We start from the raw sequence: 21,904 nt of genomic DNA, 5'->3' as shown, positions 1-21,904 counted from the left end.
CTCCTCAATTCCTGCTCTCCTCAATTCCTGCCCTCCTCAATTCCTGCCCTCCTCAATTCCTGCTCTCCTCAATTCCTGCTCTCCTCAATTCCTGCTCTCCTTAATTCCTGCTCTCTTAATTCCTGCTCTCCTTAATTCCTGCTCTCTTAATTCCTGCTCTCCTCAATTCCTGCTCTCTTAATTCCTGCCCTCCTCAGTTCCTGCTCTCCTCAATTCCTGCCCTCCTCAGTTCCTGCTCTCTCAATTCCTGCTCTCCTCAGTTCCTGCCCTCCTCAATTCCTGCTCTCCTCAATTCCTGCCCTCCTCAATTCCTGCTCTCTTAATTCCTGCTCTCCTCAATTCCTGCTCTCTTAATTCCTGCCCTCCTCAGTTCCTGCTCTCTCAATTCCTGCTCTCCTCAGTTCCTGCCCTCCTCAGTTCCTGCCCTCCTCAATTCTTTGTCCTGACACCCTGATCACAGCCAGGGGTTGTTGTTGCTGCTCGTGCTGTGTCCCTGTAAGGTTGTTGTAAAGAGTGGAGGGAAAAAGGTAGAAAGTACAACCCCAAAATCAAATTTATCATTCATCCCCATTCCTTCACATACCCTTCCTCCTCCTCTTGTTTCCTTGTGGCCAGGAGCTGATAATTCCCATAGTGTTGGCTTGACCCTGTAAAAGAGGAGGAGCCATGAGAATTCAGCTTGATAGAAAGAAAACGTGGGGCCATTTGGACCCTGCAGCATCCCAGAGTGCCAGGCATGGGTTAACAACCTTGATGTACCTCATATTGCTGCAGATTTGAGTGGCAAACACAGCATTTGATCTCTGTGTCTCATTAGTGTGTCATTTATTCCTGAGTGTGTGGATGTTGAAATGCATTTGATCTGCTGCAGAGTCAAAGCCCCTCATTGTTTCAGCCTCCATTTCCAAGCTCACCTAATGAAGAGCAAATTTCAAAGGGAAAAGCACGCTATTAAATTCCATGTCAGAACAGGGAGCTGTGATGGCTGTTGAGTCTCTTGCCTCTAGATTGCCAGCTGAAATCAAATATTTACCCTGGAACATTATCTGGTTTCTAGGGCCCAGCAATTTCTGTTCAAAGCAACCCTCCAGCCCTGTGAGGTGTGATGGCCCCCTGACACTGCCAGCCCTTCCTCCAGCCTTCCCAGCTCAGCTTTTTCTTATTTTCCCCTTTCCTTGTGGGCTTTTCAACCCAAATTAAAGATGATAGACTTCCCATTTCATCTCTGGTTTGAAATTAAGTATTAGCTATTGCTTATCAGTTGCATAAGTTTTCTTAATTATGTAACTTATACAAGAAAATGAGCATCAAACTGTTTGGGTTCTCTTTCTGTCAAAGCATTTCAGCACTGCTGATATTTCCATGATGACCTGCTTAAGAAAAATGAACAACAATCCCAGTGGTCTTCATAATTTCTATCCCAAAATGTGAATTTCAGTCCACAAGTAAGAATAGTTTGTTTTGTGGAAAAATGTTCAGGCTAAGAATTATTCACAGCAAATAACTCTGATAAATGAGTACATTTTCAGGTTTTCCATGGGCATGATCAATTCACAAAGAGGAAAAGGAATACAAAATTAATCAAATAAATTATTCATTATATTCAGTCAACTATAGCTAACAGTGAATTGTCTAGACAGTAATTACTAATTTTTAACCTGTGCATGTTCACATAACACTATTGTGTGAATAGGTTCAGTATACAGTGGCTTGAGATAATAGTAATGGATGTAAGTCAACTAGCAGGGGATTTTAATTGGGAAATTATATTGGATTTTTCTATTGAACTTCCATAAAACATTACATAAATATTGAATCTTCTCAGTTTTTTTTCTCCAGTTGAAAATACAGGCACACAGAGTTCTGTGCTAGTTTGATCAGTGCATAAGCAAACATCATTTTTTTTATTGTTATTATTATTTTAATTCTGCTGTAAAACCCTCAAGAAAACCATTAAGTTCAGAATACAGCAAGAATCTACAAGGAGCCTGCTGCAGGAATATTTTCTGTGGAAGTGATGATTTTCCAGCAGCAAGTTTGGATCCTTGAGGAGGGCTGTGGTTGTACTCAGTGTCAGTTTGCTGCAATGTCCTCCCACTTCATTGCTGTGGCAAAAAACAACATTTTGGGGAGGATTCCCTGCATTTTTCAGGCAGGGCAGGACCTCTGCAGAGAGAGATTTCCCTGCCTGGAGTTGCTGCTCACTTCTGTGGGTGTGACAACGTAGAAAACAGGGATTTAGAGTCCCTTGACTTCTATTTTCTTTATTATTGTTTTTCAGAAATCTCTATTACTGTTGCAGTTAATTAGAAAAGAGATTGAAAATAAAGGAGCAGCATCATAATTTCAGGTGGATTTGTTAGTGAGGTTTGTGCCCTGTGGACTAATTGAGAGTTGGGAATTTTGTGGTTCTCAGGTGCTCTGAGTTGATCAGAAAATGTCATTTATAAAACTCTTCCATCCCACTTCAGGTGACTTGCCTGAAGAGAAAAATAGCAGGAAACCCACACAAACAATTGGGAATGGTGCAAAAACTAGGACATTGTGAAAGAATATTTGCATAAAGTGTTGGTTTTGTGTATGTCAGCTGCATCCTTTGGGATCTGGCTTATAGAGACTGCATTAAAAACTATCCACGTACAGCTCCCATTAACCCTAATACAAGTTCTGATTCTGACTTCCTGTGTGCTTAATATTATCTTAATGCAATTTGATTTGATATTTAATTGCAGTAATTTAATTAATGGCTCTGTAAATAAAAAGGCTAAGTTGTAGCCTCCTACATGCACAGATATGCACAGCAAGCAGCTCTGGGCTCCTGTGAGACTTGAATTTATGTGTCTTAAAGCAGAGTTTAACCCCAAGGATGTATGATAAAATGCCCAGATCCCAAAATAACACTGTAATGGTGTTTGCATTGGAATTGTTAACACTGGAAATGTTACAGTATTAGTTCAAGCTTGTGGGAGAAGAGTGGCATTTAAATCCCAACCCACAGATTTCTCCTATGGAATAGGTCACCTCACACACAGGAACTGCTTCCCTGTGTAATTGCATTTCATTTAAAATACTTTACAAAGACTCAGTTATTAATGGGACTGTTACTATTTGGATAATTGCTATTAACACTGTGACAGAATCCTCTTGGCCCCGGGGGTTATTTGCAAGTCAGAGCTCATAGGTGTTTCTAGCCCTGCTGTTGATGTGCCTCTGACCTTCTCTAACACATGCTGCTCGTGTCTGCCGCACACTTAAAATGTCTATTAAATATTGATTAGCCTCTCTTATAAACCATTTATAAATAGAAGCATGTAGTATAAATGTAACCTAAAATCATTAAGGCTACATGGTGTGCAAGTTAATGGGAACAATGCTGAAAAGTTAGGGAGTGCATGAATTAAGGGAATTGGGTTCATAAACTGTTCTCTTAGTACAGGATGGTGGAGTTCCCATTGAAGTCAGGGATTTCTCATAGCATCCACTGAAGATTTTCCTCCTTTTAAAAATTTATTTACAAACAAGAGGTGACATAAAACCCAAATCTTTTTCCAGAGCAGAGCTGTGTAAAGCACAGCTTCAAACACTGATGTGAAAGAGGAGGAACATCCTGTATTCACATACGGAAAAGAGGTTCAGGTTCCCAGTGAAATGCAAAGGTGTTGTGCTGATGTCAATGGAATTCTACTGCATTCCCTATAGCACAAATCACAGCCAGCTGTTTGTAAAATCAACCCCCAAAGTGAACTGAATTCAGTATAAGCAGTGACCCATTTCAGCACAACTGCTGGCTGTTAAGCTTGCAGGTAAATCACATTTATGTCCCTTCAAATCCCTGGTGTAAGGAGGTTTGTGGGACACCCTTTGCCTGAACTCGCCTTGCCCTGAGCTTGCACTGCCACAGGATTTGGCACTATTGCAAATACTGGGCTGTACTGTGCAAGGGGGATTTATTTTGGACATGGCACTTGACCCCTGAGGATAGACCAGATTCTTCTGTCATTTATGGGGTATTTAGATAGGCAAGAGGCAGCTCTGGTTCAAGGTCTGATGTGCTCTGGAACCCTACAAAGCAGTGTGGGAATGCCAAATCCAACCTCCCAGGCAGTGACAGCAATCATCAGGCCTCGTATGCCAGGGGAAAAACCAGGTAGATGGAAACAACAATGAACCAGCAACGCTTCAAAGCACTTTCTTTGAAAGCATCTCTTGCCATTTCCAGCTGCCTCCCTTCTGTGTCCATCTCCCCTCCCTGATAAGCAGCAGAATCAGGAGACACAGACTGTGCAGTTTTCACTCAGCACTCAGTGGCTGTACCTGACCCCCAGCTCTTAAAAGCAGAACAATTAAGCCAGTCCCAAAGAGGATTACAATTGAGAATTAGAGGGTATAAATGTGATTTAGCACGGAGTGCTGAGCATGACAAATCATTTCTGTGCCCAAAGCTCACTTGTTGTGCAGTGAGTTTCATTTTGCAGGTTTAGCTGTGGTGCAGTGCCAGGTGTCAGGTGCAGAACCTCTCCTGAAGCACAAAGTGCCACTTTTTTATCAGCTTCTTCTCCACAGGAGGGAATCCAGGGACTGAATGTACTACCAGGTCATTTCCTTCTCTTTGGAAGAGCTGGACTGAAAGCTTGGGTGCAGCACAAGGACGTGCCAAGGTGGACTCAGGGTTCTGTGTTTATGTGGCCAGAGGAGATCTTGCTGTAAAAACTTCCCCAAACACGTGGCTAAGCCTACAAAGGGAAGAGTGTCTTGAATGTTTTCCTGCTGTGAATTCCTCTGTGAGAAGTTTGTCTGAGTCTTTCACTCCTACAGAAGCTGTTGAGTGTTTCATTGATAAATGAAGATATTTCCCCCCTCCAGAAGGAATATTAATAGCATGCACGTGTGTTTGCATGTGGCTGTGTATTGAGTCGCCTTGGAAACTGGGAGAGAAAGCTCCATGAAGCAGCACATGCTTTCCATTTAAGGAACACTTGTGCTATTGTAAAACCACATACAAAAAAATAATCAAATTCATTCATGCACTCTGGGAGGATCTTGCTGCAGAGAGTGGAGATGCTGTGTAAAGATGACAGAAAGCCACTTGACTCTGGTTTTGAGCATATTGCTGAGCAAATGAGTTGACATTGGTGAAGCTGCTAATAAGCTGATAAAAAAAGGGATGTGTGCAAGTTCTACAGAACCTTGGCAACGCTCCAGGTGTGGGTTAAAGTCACCAAGACACGGAACAGGCCCTGAGTGTTCACATTGCAGAACAAAGCAGACAGTTTTACCTTATGTGTAAGAACAGCTGTTTCAGCATATTGCCCTCAAAGACAGCATGTTGAAACAGCTGTCCAAGTGTTTCAGAGGTTAATCTACTCAATTAATCATTGTGGATTTTTTTTTTTTCAATGTATAATCATGTTTGTACTGTTCCTTGCGGGCACGTGAACAAAATATTGAATATAAAGTTGTAGTCATTGGTGAAAGGCCTGTGAGAACACTTAGAGTGAGAAACTCTCTGTAAAGTGACACTGGCTCTTGGGGAGATAAATGGGGGCTTCCCTTGGAGCAGCAGAAATCACACATTGCCCCTTTTCCCTTGGTGCTGCAGAGGTGAGGACAAGCTGTAAAATTAAGGCAGGGCTGGTGGTTGTAATTCTCCATCAATGTGCAGTGACTCTGCCCTGGAGAGACAGGTGTGTTCTCAGGGCTGGTGTGCTCTGAAAATCACACACACACACACAAAGGCTGCAGCTCCCACCCCAGCTGAATTCATTTTGCAGCATTTTGTGAATGAAAACCCAGGACCTCGCACATTTTCTGTATATTCAGTGCCATGGAACTGTACACAGCCACTGTCAGAAAAATCCTCTGGCAATCCATTTGACCAGAAATAAATGAGATCCAAACATCATTCCCAACCTTTCTAAATATCACTGCACATGTAAAAATAGCAAAATCTTTATATATCATATCCCAGCCCACCTTTCATGTCAATGTTTTTTCTGTCAAATGCAGGGTTTCTGGCTTTGTTTACCCCAAGAGACCATGCAGAAAAAGTGGGAAGAGTTATCACAAAAGTTGGTGAAATACAGATTACAGCAGCTGCACCCAGCTATGCTTAATAGAGTCTGATGTCTTCCTGTGCCTTGATTTTCCCAGATTATAGGTTTATTCCCCTCTGGACTGAATTGCAGTGTCTGCTGGAGTGAGGCTTTTTAGACTGAAACTTTGGTTTTGAGATTCTTGTCCAAGAAAAGAGGAAAAGCAAAGGAAACCAAAGCAGAAATGCTGCTGCAGAGGAGGGAGCAGCCCTGGCTGCCTCAGGTTCTCCTGCCCAGCGTGTCCCAAGCCTGGCCAGGAACCCTCCTCTTCCTCTCCTGTCACATCTTGTCTTTAGGAAGAAGTGCAGTTTTAATTCCAGGTTGTTCTCCATAATGGCTTTTGTCAGGTTGCGTTGGATCTCTGCACCAGAATTAATTGCAACGCTGCTGGGAGAAAAATCCCAAACTAAATCAACAACTTGCACAACTTCTCTCATTAACAAAGAGGAATTAAAGCAGCATTGAAGGGGCACATTTGAGGGAGTGGAACTGGTGGGCAGGTAGCTGAATGTCAGGGTCATTTGACAAAAAAATCAAAACCAAATAGAAAGGTGTGTTGGATGTAGTTGCTGTGACTTGAGAAGCTTGGCCCTGGTTGACCACTTTGTATCATATTGGCCATGAAAACAAACCTGCAAGAACACAAGAGAATGCAGAGGGAAATGTTTGATTACCTTGTTTTGCTTTTTGCTAGAGGAGCCTTCTGGCAGTAATTTTTGGACTTTTGGAAAATTCTTGCATTGTACCAAAGGACCAAAGGTATAGAGAAATGTGATTTGTGTTTCAAGGTCCAATTTATGCATTGCCAGATCATTCCTGTTGCCTGGAAAAATTGAAAATGCAGTGGTTTAAATGAGGTCCTTTAATCACTGTGTGTAATTTGATTTAGGTAAGAGCCTCCCTTTTTGGAGGAACTCTTTGAAAACAAACGGTGAGAATTACTGCCCCACATCTGTGCCAGCCAAGGGTGAAATATCCCCAGGAGGGGAGGACAATGATAAATATTCCAAGGTGGGGAAAAGCAAGGAAAGGAGCCAAAGGGCTCAGAGGTGGAAGGTGAGGAGAGCTTGCTCTGTCCTGCATGGGAATTGTGTTTGCAGCTGGAATTTTGTGTCAGGTTTCTGGAGGCCTTTACGTGCAGAGCTTTGTCCACCTTTATCAATTCTTTGCTAAAATGATGTGTCAAAATGCCAGAGAGCCACATGTTTTCTTCAGCTGTGTTTTCTGCAAAAAGCATCTTGTGCTGTGTTTGTCTGTCCATTTAGCAGGAGCAATGTGCACCCAGGGCACCCTGTCAGGACAGAAGTGATGTGGCCTCACCCCTGGCCTTCCTTCCACCTTACAGCAATCAACAGCTCCAAACTGGCAGTGCAGAAGAAGAAAGGAATATATTATCATTTGAAAACTTGCCAATTTTCAGAGGGAAAGTAAAGAACGAATGGTTAACGCAGCCAGTTTTAAGGGAGATAAATATCCTTAATGGAGGAGAATTGCAAATATTCCTTTTATTTGAGCAGTCCAGCAGGGCTGACCTGATTCCTGTCTGCAGCTCAGGGTGTATTTCTGTGTCTCTCATTAGGGACATGGCAGAAAATGGGAGAGGCTTCCCTTCACTCACAAAGCTCTTGTAGATGAGTCCTTCAACACAAATTGGGGAATTCTCCTTTCCCTCTCTTGCTGTACCCAGTTTATCCCCCTGGAAAAACAGTGCTTTTCCCATTTCTCATAGTGGAACAGGTTCTAAACAAACAGACTGGGAGGTGTGAATTTAAATCATGTCTTAATGACTTCTAAAGGCTAATTATGAAGACAGTACTTTGGAAGCAAAGACAGAAGTCTTTTTTCACTTTCCCTCAGTGCCTGTTGTTTGAAAACCAAGTCAGCCACTCTTTCACATCATTTACAAACAGCTTAAAATGCAAAAACTTGAAACTACCTTGGAATCCCAGCCTGGTCTGAGTTTGGTGCTGAGGTGTAAGAACAAGGGACAAGTGTTAAAATCCTTATCAAGGAAATGTGCTGTGATTTTGATATTTATTTGCCTCCATAGAATGATGAGTGGGAGACCTTTGTCTGTTTACAGAATGCTTCTATTGAAAACCAATAACTCTGTCACTGTCTATTCCTGAGAAACATTGCTGTCATCTCCCTTGCCCCATTTCAAACCAGCTGGGAGCTGGCACTGGAAGCCCCCTCAGAGGGGAACACTTTGCAATAGTTTCATATTAATTTCATATTAGTGATTTTCCTGCAGCTGCCAGTGGCATTATAAACTCATATCCCATTATTATTTTCCAGTTAAGAAGGGTGGCAAGTAATACTGCATTTCTTCCTTTCCTTTCATCTGCTGCTGCATTTGGAGCCCTCTGCTGCAGTCACTGATATTTGCTTTGTTGCACAGCTGAATTTCAGTGAAGCTGCCAATAAAATCCTCATTTACTTGTTATGCAAAAAGGCCACTTAGTAGGAAAGGTGTGGAAATTGGTATTGGAATTGGTCAGAACCAACAGCCTGGAGCTGCAAGTTTGAGTGTAACCACAGAACAGGCATGGACCTGGGTTTGGGAACATGGAATATATATAATATATATAATATATATAATATATATCCTCATCTGTCACTGGCCTGGTGGCCTCAGCTATTTCAGATTTAGAATGAAAATAACTGTCCTGTTGTCCTTGGCAGAGCTGAGAACTGCTGTGGAAATATTGGGGGAAGACTAGGTACTAGAAGCACTAACTTAAATAAATCACTCTCTAGCTAATTCTTAGAACAGATGGAAAAGATTAAAAATCCAATTGTTTGATGCTGATTTCACTGAAGTTTTACATTTGTGTGGGTACTTGGTGTTTATTGTAGTTACTACCTCCAGTCAGTCTTTTTTTTATTACCTTCTCACAGATTCTTAACACATTCTTTCATTTGAGGGTCTGTGTTTCCTAAAAACTGATGGACCCTGGAAAAATATTGATGTTCTGACAGCAGCAGCTCAGCTTTTGAAACACAGATGATATTGTCCTAGTCTGCAGGAAATAAATACACTGCACAAGAGTTCACTGAGAAATTCAATCATGAAAACAAAAAAGGGATTTTGTTCTGAACTTGAATAAAAAAGAGGTTGTTCTTTGTAAAAGTTGAGCAGGAAAAGAAATAATCAGACACAGGGACATGTCAGAACAAGGTGGAACGTCACTCAAGGTGAGCAGACTGAAATTAAAGTCAAGAACAAAACTCAAGCCAAGACAAGGCAGAGGAAGGAAGTAAAAATCCTCCAGTAGTTCTCAGATCAGTCAGAAAACTCTCAAAAACTCTCCTCAAATAAATCAATGCTCTGATTTGAAAAAAAAAAAAAATCCCACTTTTTAATTTTAGGGTTTTTTTTCCAAACAAAATATTCTCCAAGCTGTGTTCTTGACACTCTTTGATTTTTGCCAAGAAGCTGATTTGTTTTTCCCAAACCAAAAGCGTTCTCAGGCAGTGCCAAGCAGAGCCAGGTGAGATCTGCAGGGTTTGTTTAGGTGGAAGCTCAGTGCTGATGACATGACAGGGTTCATCTGAGTGGGGTGGCAGAGCAGGGATGAGCAGTGTGCAGTTCATGGATGCTCCCAAAACCAGGGAACAAAGCAGCAGGAAGCTCTGAGCGTGGAAGGATAGAAAAGGCTGATGCTGCATTGGTTCCAGATGTGTTTTTATTCCCCCTGCATCCCAAACAGCAGTGGGGAGCTTTATGAAGTGAAGCAGACAAAAGGTGCATCATTTGTGAGTCTGTGTCACTGTGTGGATCGTGCAGGGGTGTAAAAATGATATTAACTGCCAGGAGTGAAGGAGCCAACAGTTGTGTGTAGGTACTGACTGTTTATAGATTTGAAAGCACCAGGGATAGAGATTCTCTCCCCTAATTCTTGACTTCAAGTATAAAGAGACATCTGGGCCCTTTAATGGGCAATGGAGAGAGATAAATCTTCCAAAGCAGCTGTGGTGCTGTCCTGGCTGTGGAGTGGCAGGAATGAATCACTGGCTGCAGGGGGGAGTGTGCTCCCTGCACCTCACACCAGCCCTGTGCAAGGAAATTAGCTAAATAGCTGAAATTGGTAACTACAAAACAGCCTGACTGCAAGAATAAAAACCAGGAGTTCTTTGGGTAAGGGACAGGTCTTTCCTGCCAGATCTGTGTTGTTTGGATAATGAAATCCTCCTTTTGCAGGACAATCAATGTGAGCATCTCACAGACCTCTATCCATTTGAACCCCATAATTCACTTCTCAAACACAGTTAATGTATTTGAACTGTGCTGAGGGGGAAAACATAAAATCCACTTCTTCTGACCCCCTGCCCAGTGAGTGAAAGCTGGACAGCTGTTTCCTATCAGGAGAACTCAGAGGATTTTGCACAATGTAGTGGTTGCTTTCCCATGGATCTTTTCCTGCTCATCAATAGGTTTTCCTAAGCCACAGGCACTGGGAATGGCTGAGGGGAGCGAGGCACCGTGTCCAGAGCAGGGGAGAACCACGCTCCCTTGGTGCTGATGCTCCTGCAGCATGTTGGGATGTGCTGTAGACAAGCTGTAATTAATTTGTGCATCCTTCTGTAGCATTAAACAGCTGTTATTACAGAAGGACATGGATTTCTGCCCAGGTAGTGCTCGTGGAAGGAGATGAGCACACAGATTGCGGCACTAAACTCACGTGATCCACAACCTTATGTTTCAGTGTCTGCAGTTTTGTGCTTGTGAAACTGAAGCCTTTTCAAGCCACTGAGTTGCCAGCTCTCCCACTGCACCAGTGGCAGAGAATTCCCTCTAGAAACCCTCCCTCCAACCCAGTCTGAAAGAAATTGTAAAGAGCAGGAAAAGAGTTAGAGACGTGTCTGAAGGAAACTTTTCAAAACGGCCATCCCCGATGTCATCACGTATTATCCAGCCTGTGGGACAAACAGACAGAGCCAGAAAATTGTATCTTTGCTGATGGTACTCAAGTGGATCTGCTGATTATGTTCCATGGCAAGGCATGGCCTCCTTAGACTTCTCTGTGGAGAAAACAATGCCTTTGAGGAATGTTCAGATTAATGATTTCGTGGCCTTTTGAAACAATCCTTTGCTGATCAGTTTGTACACTCCCTGCTCTTGAGCAGAGAGCTCTGCCCATTGTGTGTCCACTTGCAGGGGGATATTGTTTGATTTCAGTGGGAGGAGAGCCACAATTTTATTAAGTCAGAACATGATTATGTTTTTCTGGAACAAAAAGGGAAAAAACAATATCTTTAAATGAACTGTGAAACTCTAAATATGCTTTAAAGTGGTTCCCAGTCACCTGCTGTTGAGAAGGATGGGCTTGAGTGTGTCAGGAGAACGTTCAGATCCTGCACAGCTTTCTGAACAGAGCATAAATTCCAGTGTGAATGACTGGCAGAGTTTATCAGACTTTTAGGCTGACTTAGACCTTGTGTTTCTTGGCTGAAAGGTCCTGACACACGAGCCAGGAGCTCTTGCTGGCTGTCCTCTCTGCAGATGTTTAAAATCAGGTACACAATAGCTGCTCCCCTGCAGCCTCAGGTGTGTGTTTGAGAGGTGTCACGAAGCATGTTTGGACATGAGGAGAGAAATAACCTGAGCCCAGGCTCAGGAAAGGGCTTTGCTCGTGCAGAAGGCACAGAGGAGTCTGCCTGACAGGTTGCAATTACTTCTGCCAAGTGTACCAGGCTGTGTTCTGAACCTTTGCTTAATGGGGGCAGCTCTGTTCTGAGTTACAAAAATAAACCCCAAACTGCCTCAGGTCACAGAAATGACAGTCTCTGTGTGTCTAATCAGGTTTCACCTTCAGCAGCAGGTTTTGCTTATTCATCCTACATAAACCTCACAATGAGCTGAGTTTCCTTTGTGAGAAAAACATGAAATGGAGTAAACCTCAGCTTTAGTTTCCGTGAGCTCCAAGACAGAATCACCCCTCCCGCTGGCTGTGTGTGCCAGCTTCACTCTGCTAAGATCAGAGTTTCCTTCAGTGTCTCCATGGCAAAAAGACAAGTTCTGAAATGAGACTCTGCTTTGGAGTCTCTGGATCGTGCTTTTTTGTGCTAAAGCAAATTGTTTTTGCAGCACTGATACACATCTAGAATAATATTCAATTAGGCTAATGGCTGCTGCTTACATTGTTCAGTGAGAAGCAGTGATTAGGAGCCTCGGTTGAGTCTGCATTAATTCCTCCTGCAGAACACCTGCACCTGCCTGTCCCTCCCTGGGGACCCTGCAGCACAGAAACCCTTTGTAACCAGAGGGGATGGAGGTGACCTTTAGCTCGGACAGGAGAGGCTGCAGAGCTTGTGATTGTCCAGAGCTGACCCCTCCTGGCAGTGATCCTGCAGGCTGGGATGAGGAAACAGAGCAGGGGATGTTGGTGGGGAGTGGGAATGATCCTCCTGCAGCACAGTGGGGTCAGGGCAGGGGAACTCGTGCTGCCACCTGAGAGCTCGGGAAACAGGAGATTCCACAAGTGGCTGCTCTGAAATGATGCTTGAAGGGAATAAGGAAGGAAAAAAGGTCAAACAATGTCATCTCATTGCAAGATTATATTTTCTAATCTTTCATAAACACGTAATCCCAGTTGTTCTTGCCTTTGGGTGACAGAATGCCACATCTCACCTGACACAATGGAGTTTTCTCACACCCAGCCTTCATTAATATGTATTGGAAACCTAAAACGGTATTCAGCCACAAGGGGGGAAAAGTACAGAATTGCTGTGGATTATAATAATTTCAGCAAAGCATCTAATTTATATATTAAGCTTGCTTAATGGATTTATATTGCCTTGCTCTTTGATCTGAAGCAAAAGGTGGTGAATAATTTATCAAATAAAAAACCCTCCCCTAGCCCAGCCCACACGTCACAATCTGCCCTGTAATTTACATTTTTTAAGAGATGCCGTTTCCAGGCAGAAGAACTGGTTCCTAAAAGACTCCTTCTAATATTACAAATGTATTTTCGTGAGCTACACTCTGGGGAGAGAAATAATAATGAAGGAATGCAATTCTACAGACAAATGTTCCAGCTCTCTGCCTTCCTCACTAAAGACAGTCATTTCAGCTAAATGCCAAAAGGCATTTAACTGTAGCATTTGTCAGTGGAATAGGGTTGGCTTTAGGTTTCCCTCCTGATTTACAATTGAGTGTTTATTTGGTTTAGTGTACTGTAGCATGTTTTGTTAACCTCTAGAAGAGCGCAGGCAGCTCGTGCATTAATCACAGGGATGATTCCTGTCAGGGGAGCCTGGGCTGCTGGGGCTGCCAGGCTTGGAGGGAAGATGCTGCCTGCTCCCAGGGGCAGGAATCAGCTGAACTGGGAGCAGCTGAACTGGGAGCAGCTGAACTGGGAGCAGCTGAACTGGGAGCAGCTGAACTGGGAGCAGCTGAACTGGGAGCAGCTCCTGGCTCCTCAGGTGCTTTCTTGGGAGATGTAGAATCCATTTCTTTCCATGTCTTTATTTTTCAACCAGAGAGGGTGGAAGTGCTGTGTGGTGGTGCTTAAGGGAGCTGGGGGAGCTGCCACAGAACCTCCTGCCCAAGGAGCACTCAGGTCACTGTGCTGTTGTTTAAAGGACAATTATTGGGAACTTTGTGCCTGGAGTTCCTCGGCTGATTTGTGCCTGCCCATCCTCAGGAATCCCAGCTCCATCCTCAGGGAACAGCAGCCAGAGCTCTCCCATGACTCCTGACACCTCTCCCATTCCCTTTTCATCCGCGTTTGTCCAAACCCACCAGTTGTCAAACATTGACTAGGGCTGTGTGCAGCATTTATTCATATTTAAATAAAGCCATTATCCCAGCCTTGAGTTCCAGTAGTTTTCAGCTCTTCCTCTCGAGTATTTCTCTCAGTAGTGCCATCTAATCAGCTTTAGGTTTTAATTAAACAGCTGTCATTTGCTTCCTAGTTCTGTTGCGACCTGATGTTGTATTAAATTTTAATTTGGCCTGGGCTGCATAAGAAGTAGATTCCTTCAGACAACAAAGAAATGCTATTAGCAGGTTACAGTTGTAATTAAGAAGAGCTCTGCTGAAGTGCAAATACATTCAGCTACAGAGAGAGCTGCAGATAAGCACACAGACATTATTATTATTATTATTATTATTATTATTTTTATTTTTATTTTTATTTTTATTTTTATTTTTATTTGTCAGGGATGGAGCCTGTGATATGAATGTGTAGCTTCCACCCAGGCTGCTGAGCTGAAGGAGTTGGACAAGATCTGAAACCCTCAACAAAGGAAATGGGAAAGGATTCCCAGTTTTTCCCCAGGGACCAGCAGTGCCCAGAGTTACAGGATTGTGCTGGTGGTCCCTGGCTGATGTTGTTGATGTTTCCTGTGCCACGTGGGAGAACTTAGCCAAGTAAATCAGCACAGTGACCCCTCTCTACATTCCAGGTGCTGTCAGTAATCACCAGCACAGGGGGCTTTTCCTGCAGTAAACCCTACCATGGAAATGCAAACCAAGCTTTACAGAATTTAGATAAAATGTTATGACTTGTTGAAGAAGCACTAAAAAGTCTGTTTATAAATCTACTGGACAGTCAGTTAGCTCATATTTCTTCCTCAGAGGAAATGTATTTTTGCAGTTTATAAATAGCCAGCTCTTAAAAAGGCCTTTACACAGCCCATTATATTTGTGTAACACTCACTCCAGGCATCAGGCATCTGAAATATTGATTTCTCTGGTGGAATTGCTTACCAGTGAAACGCAGGGTTTGTCAGGCTGCACCAGCTAATTAGCACAGGGGGTTCTGTATGTGCTGGGAAAGTTCAGGACAGTTCTGCTGCTTGTTCTTCTCCTGCTCATCTTCACCAGGAGTTTATGAAAGGAATGCAAATGCCTTTAGAAACTTTACTTTGTCCTTCAGTGCATCAAAGTCTGCCTGCAGCTTTGGCAGCTAAAGAGCACTTAGACTTCAAAGGAGGCTGGAGGCTTGTTTGTGCTGGTCAACACCCGGGTGATAGAACAAACAGCACAAAAAACAAACGACAAATCCATCAGGGCTGCTGAGGAGCTGCCTCCAAGCCCAGCAGAGCCCAGAGAAGCCTTTAATCCCTGGCTGGTAGTGCTCTGGGTCGGGCAGTGGCTGCACACAAAGCCCTGGAGGAGTTCACAGCTGTGCTAACACAGAGCTGGGAGATGGAATTGGTTGTGTGCTCGTTGTTTGTGACCTTGGCCAAAACAGATTTCCCCCAAATGCACTGAAGATCATCTGTTGTTGGAGGATGTTGGAGAAATGCTCTTCACGAGCTGTTTGACACAGGACTACCAGGTCTTCATCAAATATCTGCTATTTGAGGGCTTAGGATATATGGGATGTGTTCAGTGGTGAAATCCAACCACCTCTTCTCTGACTTGTGGATGAATTACTTTCAGTTTCTCTTTGTCTGTCTTATAAAATCTTTTTCCACCAGAGATGCACCTAAATGCTTTCTTTCACCTGGCAGTGCATTTTCTCCTCTGCCTTGTTCAAATCCCAGTCTTTGTAAAGGATTCTCAGTTGTGTTCTCACACTTCCACTTCTGTCACATCCTCATCCCTTTGCCAGTGTCCCTCTCTCCTGGCTGGCAGCTGGTTATAAATGAGCCCATTCAGCAGAAACAAAAACTAGACAGTCATTTACAGTGGCAAACATCTGGTTTGTGCCTCGCAGAGAACAGAGCAAAGCCTGCACTCATTTCCTGAGGTGTTTTTCCAAAAAGCTTCTCTGCTCAGGATGACTCTTAAATCACATTGAAGTCTGAGTGTGAGGCTGAGCACGTCCTTTTCGTGCTGTTCTGATCAGAAATGGACTCGAGTGTGTGCTCGATGCTTTTCTGGGCCGTGGCTGCCCATAAACATCTCGTAGGCTCTCAGAGGTAGCTGGCACTGCTGTTATTAGTGCTGCAGCTCATTTAATTCAGGGCGCTTTTTGCAGAAGGTTCCGAATATTGATTAATAATACATCTTAGTTGCAAGTATTTATTGGTCTTCTCCAGCTGTCCTTAGCTTGTGGTCAATGCCCATTATTCTCTATCAATCTAAGCAGCAGCCAGAGCAAATGATAGTGGATATATCTCCCAATGCAAGCTGCCATCAAATTTTTCACTAAAATCCATTCCTTCTTCCACCAATTCTAATAATGGAATTTAAAGTCAGATTAGTTCGAAGCAACTTTTTTTTTTTATTTATTTTCTTTCCCCCCCCAATCAACTGGCAAGCAATTAGTTTTATGGAAGTTGAGAAATGAAAAGGGGATTGATTCAGAGCAGTATTTCCTATCCCAGGCTTTTCCAGAGGGCCGGAATGAATCTCTGTGAAATCCCAGATCATTCCTTACCCTGCTTTTGTGTCAACTTTTGGGCTGGCAGTCAGCACTGCTTCTGCAGAGGCTGCTCCTCTCCAGCCTGTACCTGCTTATGCCAGGCAGGGGCCTCTGTAGAAACTCATTTGGAGTAATTAATCAAGCTGCAGCCGCACCAAGGAAGGCTGTGTTAATGGAGTCATTAGAGTGCCAGCACTGTGAATTCATCAGGATTGCAGAGAAATGTGGTTTAGCATCTCTAGGTGGGATTTTGATGGGGAAAGACTAAAAAAATTGTATATGGATGCACAGTTTTTCTCTCCTAATGTATTTATGGAAATAAATGGCCAACTCACAGCTGAGTTAGCTGGAGCAGGATGGAAGAGATGCTGTTGTGCTGGTGGATAATCACCTCCCAGACCACTGGCACCATTTGGAGTTGGAGTGGGAGGAGTTGTCCTGGAGATCCCACTGAGCAGGGCTGTGCTCAGAGATCCCACTGCCCTCAGCCAAACCTGTAAATGGGCTCAAAAGGAGCAAAGCCACGTTTGTCAGAGCCAGGCCTTGGTGGTCCTGATGCAGCCTTTGGCTTAGAAAGTGGCTAAAACATTGCAGGGAGCTGGAGGTGTGAGAGGGGGGGTCCCATCCCCGTGGCTCTGTGGTGAGCCCTGGGACATCCCCGTGGTGTTGTGCTCCTCTGACGCCTGTGCTGTGTTTGTGTGTGCCCCAGGACACGGAAATCCTCAACACAGCCATCCTCACGGGCAGGATGGTGGCTGTTCCAGTCAAGGTGGTCGCAGTGCAGGAGGACGGCTCCGTGGTCGACGTCTCGGACTCCACCGAGTGCAGATCTGCTGACGAAGACGTCGTAAAGGTGAGGCCCTGGCAGAGCTGGAGAATGCAGTTTATCAATTTTAATCCTCCTCCAGCAGCCCCATACTGGGATTTTCCACAGGCCAGTCGTTCCCCAGTGCTGGCTGCTGGTGGTGGAGGGTGACAAGGGAGGTCCTGCAGGGTCAGCCCCAGGGCTGGTGCAGAGCTGCCCGGTGCTCCTCTGCTGCCCAGTGCTGCTGAGAAAGGATGTGATGGTGATCCCAGGCAGGGATCAGCTCCTCCCAGAGGGGTCTGTGCTCCCCTGGGGCTGTTCTCCAGCACCAATAATGCAGAATATTGGCACAGAGGGCAGGCATTTCCCTTCGTGCTCTGGCTGCATCGCCACTCAAAAGTTCCTTACAATTAAAGATCCCCAACATCTGGAGCAGGAATGAGAAATAACAACCATATTCCAAAAAGCCTTGAAATGAGAGCTGCAAGCTTTTAAACAACGTTGTGCTGTGTTTTAGTGGGTTTTTTTAAAATATTATGTTCAAGTGGTTCTGTGTCCCTGACATGGCAATGAAAATTGTGCTAATGTGACTTTATCAAGACTCTGCCTGCCTGACTTCTGACACCATTGCATGGCTTTCAGCTTTTAGCTCATTATTATTATTTTTAGGCATAAAAGAGGTGCTTTTGAATATCTTTAATAGATTAATTTGGGTTTTTTTATGTGGTTTGGGGGTGTTCTTGTTTCAAATCAACTTAAAAATTGACTGCAGAGAATTCTGTGCAGGTTGGGGGTTTTGGTATTATTTATGGGCTCCATATTTTCCCTTAGGTATCAGATAGGGAAAGAAAAAAATCCCATTTCCTTTTGCTGGGAACCAAATTTATTTGAAGGTCGTTACCAGAGGAACATGGATGAATATCGTTGTTTATGAGTAAATTAATTGTCAAAGGAAAAGACTGCTGTGATAAATATTGCTATTTTTTATATTTTTTTCTCTGTGTAGCATACAGCTATTATCTGATTAGTGACTGTTATTTATCAGTTGGTAAACATGAACAATGTCTTGGATATTATAAACTCAAGCATCAAGTTCTGGATCATCAACTTATTGCTGAGATTGTCTTCTTTTTGCACTTCAGAAAACCACATCCAAAAGATGGTGTGTGGGGCTCTTTTTATTATTTGAGTTTCTAGGACTTGCTGTACTTTGAGAGTACTGGACTGAACCAGACAGGATTTACACTGTATTTTTTATTATTATTATTATTATTATTTTTAATATTATTTTTTTTTGCTGCTAATGATTTGATATAAATCAGGTCTTCATTTGCCTGCCTTAGGAAATGATTTGGGTCTCAAATCACTGGCAATAGGCAATTCCCCTGGGACCCTCTCCCAGACCTCATTCCTGTCTCTCAGATATTTTGACATAATGAACAAACCCAAGAGGACTGAACGTGGTCTTTGCTGGGTTGATGTTGCCTCATCCTGGTGATAAAAACTGGGAGTAATGTTATTTTTGTGGAAATTGCAGCGTACTTGCATAATTTCAGTCACAAATTACTGAGACCAAAGGCATAATTTTTTAACTGCAAATATATGTATTGGTTGCAAGATTGAATCCATAACAATTAATTAGCTGAGTTAAAATTTAGTGCAGGCTTTATGTGCCTATATTTTTTCAGAAAAATGCATATTGCGTTTACAAGCCCCTTTGGTAAAGTCAATATTGACTTTGCTTCTGAATTTCTGTTGCCTTTTCCATATAGGTTGTAGTGCTAAACCCTTTAATGAGAGCTGTCAGGCATTTTGGATCTAATTGCCTTATCTTAAGCTTCTTTTCACTATTAATTCTGCCTTTATTGTTTCTTTGATGCTGGAGACATATTTGTATTCTTTTGGGCAGAATAGAGCGTTGCATTCTTAACCTTTTATTTCTGTTTAATAGCTAATGATTTAATAGCCAATTAATGAGACAATTCTTTGATCACTGCTCTAACATCATTATTTTCAGTTAAGACATTAAGCTAGATTAAATAAAAACAGGTTTCCACCTCGGATCTTATGTATTTATACAAAATGTGTTTCTCTGGGCAGTGACCTGATACTGCTCAGAGATGGGCAAAGGCACAAGAGATGGACAAGTGATTTATTTGTGTGCCAGAGATGTGAATCTTCCCTGTCCTCATCCCTCTCTCCCCCAGCCTAACAGCTTCCCACCCAGAGAATATTGCAGCCCCTTTTCCCAAATTTACCTGATTACTGGTAAATATAACAAAACACACCTGGGGTTTTTGGACCTTGCACTTTTAGCATATGATCCTCACAGGAACCTGAGAGCAGAACTTGCTTTAGTTCATCCCAATCCCTGCTTTGTCCCAGATTTGGACATTAGTCCCCTTCCATGGAACTGGAACCCTCTAAAATATTTTGATGGAAACATTCCTGTAAGTCAATGAAAATCTTATGCTTATTCCATTATTTAAAAGGAACATTTAATGCTGTTGGCATTTGAGGGAAAAGATTGACTTTATGATTAAGGCACTGAAATGCTTCTCAGCATTAATTTCCATATCTCTTGCCGATTTCCTGTGTGACTGTGGGTAAATCACTCATTCCCCTTGGAATCTTGTTTCCTTATCTGCCAACAAGGAAAGAAATGAATCCTTCTCCCCTCCTCCACCTGCATTATGTGGTTTCTAAATCTTCTGTTGGATCTGGATGGCCAAAAATCCTCATCTTCACCTCAATAACCTCAGTGGTCTTCTGCCACACACTCCTCTCTTCCAGGACTTCTCTCCCTGCAAACCCTAAATAAATACATTGGGTTGTGAGATGGAAGGAAAGAAATGGTGGGAACTTGGCAGAAATTGGTTCCAGAAGGTTTTTTGTAGAAGGAAATGGACGCTGAGGGGCTTTGGCATGGCCAGCCTTTAGTTGGAAGCTCCGGGCGAGGTTCATGCCCTCCTTTGTAAAAGTGCCTTTAAAACCTTCAACTGCAGTAATTCCACATGAAGGAAAATTCTGAAGACTCTGGAGTTTCATGGTAGCTGTAAAAATCACCATCAACATCAAATGGAGAAATTCTAATGAGGACAGCTTCTTAGTCCAACTGTTTATCTCAGGAAGTGAATGTGAGACAGCCCAATTAATTCATCCTTTGATCGCTCATAACTCCGTGTCCTTTGCAAGTTACACACAAAGTGACTGGTTGTTCCAGTTAATCTCTGTAGTCACTCAATGCCTTACACCATGGACTCATTTAGCCTAATTTTGATTATTTTTGCAGGAGAAAAGGCCCTCAGTAGAACAGCAGGGAGTCAGGGGCCTCCCCCTGCCCATTTCTGCCCCACATGAATGCAGTAGGAGCATTCCTGTGCCCAGCACAGCACGCTGAGAACAATGGTGTTCAATAATATCCCATGAACTCCATCTGTGCCAGAATGTGCCTTCCTTCTTATCTTGCTGGAGGAAAGCTCTTCAATGAATTATTTTTCACCTTTTCATAATTTCCTGTCTAATTATAATGAAAGTAAAATTCAAACTGCTCCTGCCCTCTACTTTTCAAACACAAACCTTATCTTGAACTCTCCATAATTAATGGTAAAACAATAGAAGACCTAATTTTCCTGGCAGCAGCCAGCCAGGCTTTATCTAATGTGTAGAAAAAAAACAGTGTAACAAAGACAGGAAAGGTAATAGCTGAAATAGATTAAATCTGAGGAGAGTTCTTCCCTCTTCCAGACAAAGCAATGAGTGACTGAGGACCTTGTCCAACAGCCCTGGGCACGGAGATCTCCAACCCCAGCACAAAAACTGCTGCAAGGATCCAGGGGCAAAAAGCAAACAGGGAAATGGAGGGACATACTGAGCTTCTCCAATTCAGATGACACTGATTTTTTGAGAACAATTCTTTGCTGCAGACTCACAGCACATTCTGAGGACAATTTACAGAAGGAAGCGCCTGCCTGGAGTTGTTAAATACAACTATTTATGCAGCAGCTCTGGAAACAAAGCCAGAGCTTGTAATTCGCAACTTCTGCAGCTGCTTTGCCATTAAAGTATGTGATCAAGAATGAAATGGACTTGTGCATAAAGCAGAGCTAATCTTCTTCCTCCATCTATCATATTTTTGAGCACCTATCACTGTATTACCTAACAGCTTTATTTTCTGGTCACTCATGCAGAAATTACCTTCCTGCAGGAGGCCACACTCTTTCTGGAAGCAGTGAAAATCCTCTCTGCTTGTTTATATGATGGATTTACTTTGGTGCCACTTGGCTTGTTGCACTATTAATTTTGAACTAGATCTTATTTTCTAAGTGATCTTTTTCTTCAGTGAAATGGCCAAGCATTGGCAGCCCTGGAGATGTGAGAACGGGCTGGGCTGGGGCTGTGAGGCTGAAAAAGCTTTTGAAGCGTGAGTGTTTAATTTGGTGAGTCCTTCTCCCTGTCCATGCCATCCTTTTAATGTCACCAGGTTTGTGGCAGGGATGGAGCCAGCAGTGAGCAGCCCCAGGGTGGTGGCAGTCTGTGCCCAGCTGTCCACGGGAGCTGGCAGGGACACTGCAGGCACAGCTCCTGCCACACTGAGCCCCTGATGCCTGCTCTGTGCCAGGAAACCTTCCTCAGCTGAGCAGCAGGATTGTGAGGAGTCTTTGTGGGCCTGAGGAGTTCTGGTT

At 43.3% G+C, this 21,904-nt stretch overlaps 1 protein-coding gene across 1 annotated transcript in view; it reads left to right on the top strand.

Moving 5' to 3' along the window:
- The window catches only part of TMEM132B (transmembrane protein 132B), a 210,226-nt gene that overhangs the window by 154,454 nt on the left and 33,868 nt on the right, over positions 1-21,904 (top strand). The window contains exon 5 of the mRNA XM_033518228.1: positions 17,060-17,267. Coding sequence (XP_033374119.1) covers positions 17,060-17,267 — 208 coding nt within the window. The remainder of the gene's footprint in view (positions 1-17,059; positions 17,268-21,904) is intronic.

This window comes from Parus major, chromosome 15 (assembly GCF_001522545.3).
Source record: "Parus major isolate Abel chromosome 15, Parus_major1.1, whole genome shotgun sequence".
In the NCBI taxonomy this organism is placed as follows: Eukaryota; Metazoa; Chordata; class Aves; order Passeriformes; family Paridae; genus Parus; species Parus major.
Note: the sequence above shows the minus strand (reverse complement) of the source record. Positions and strands in the feature narration are given on the sequence as shown.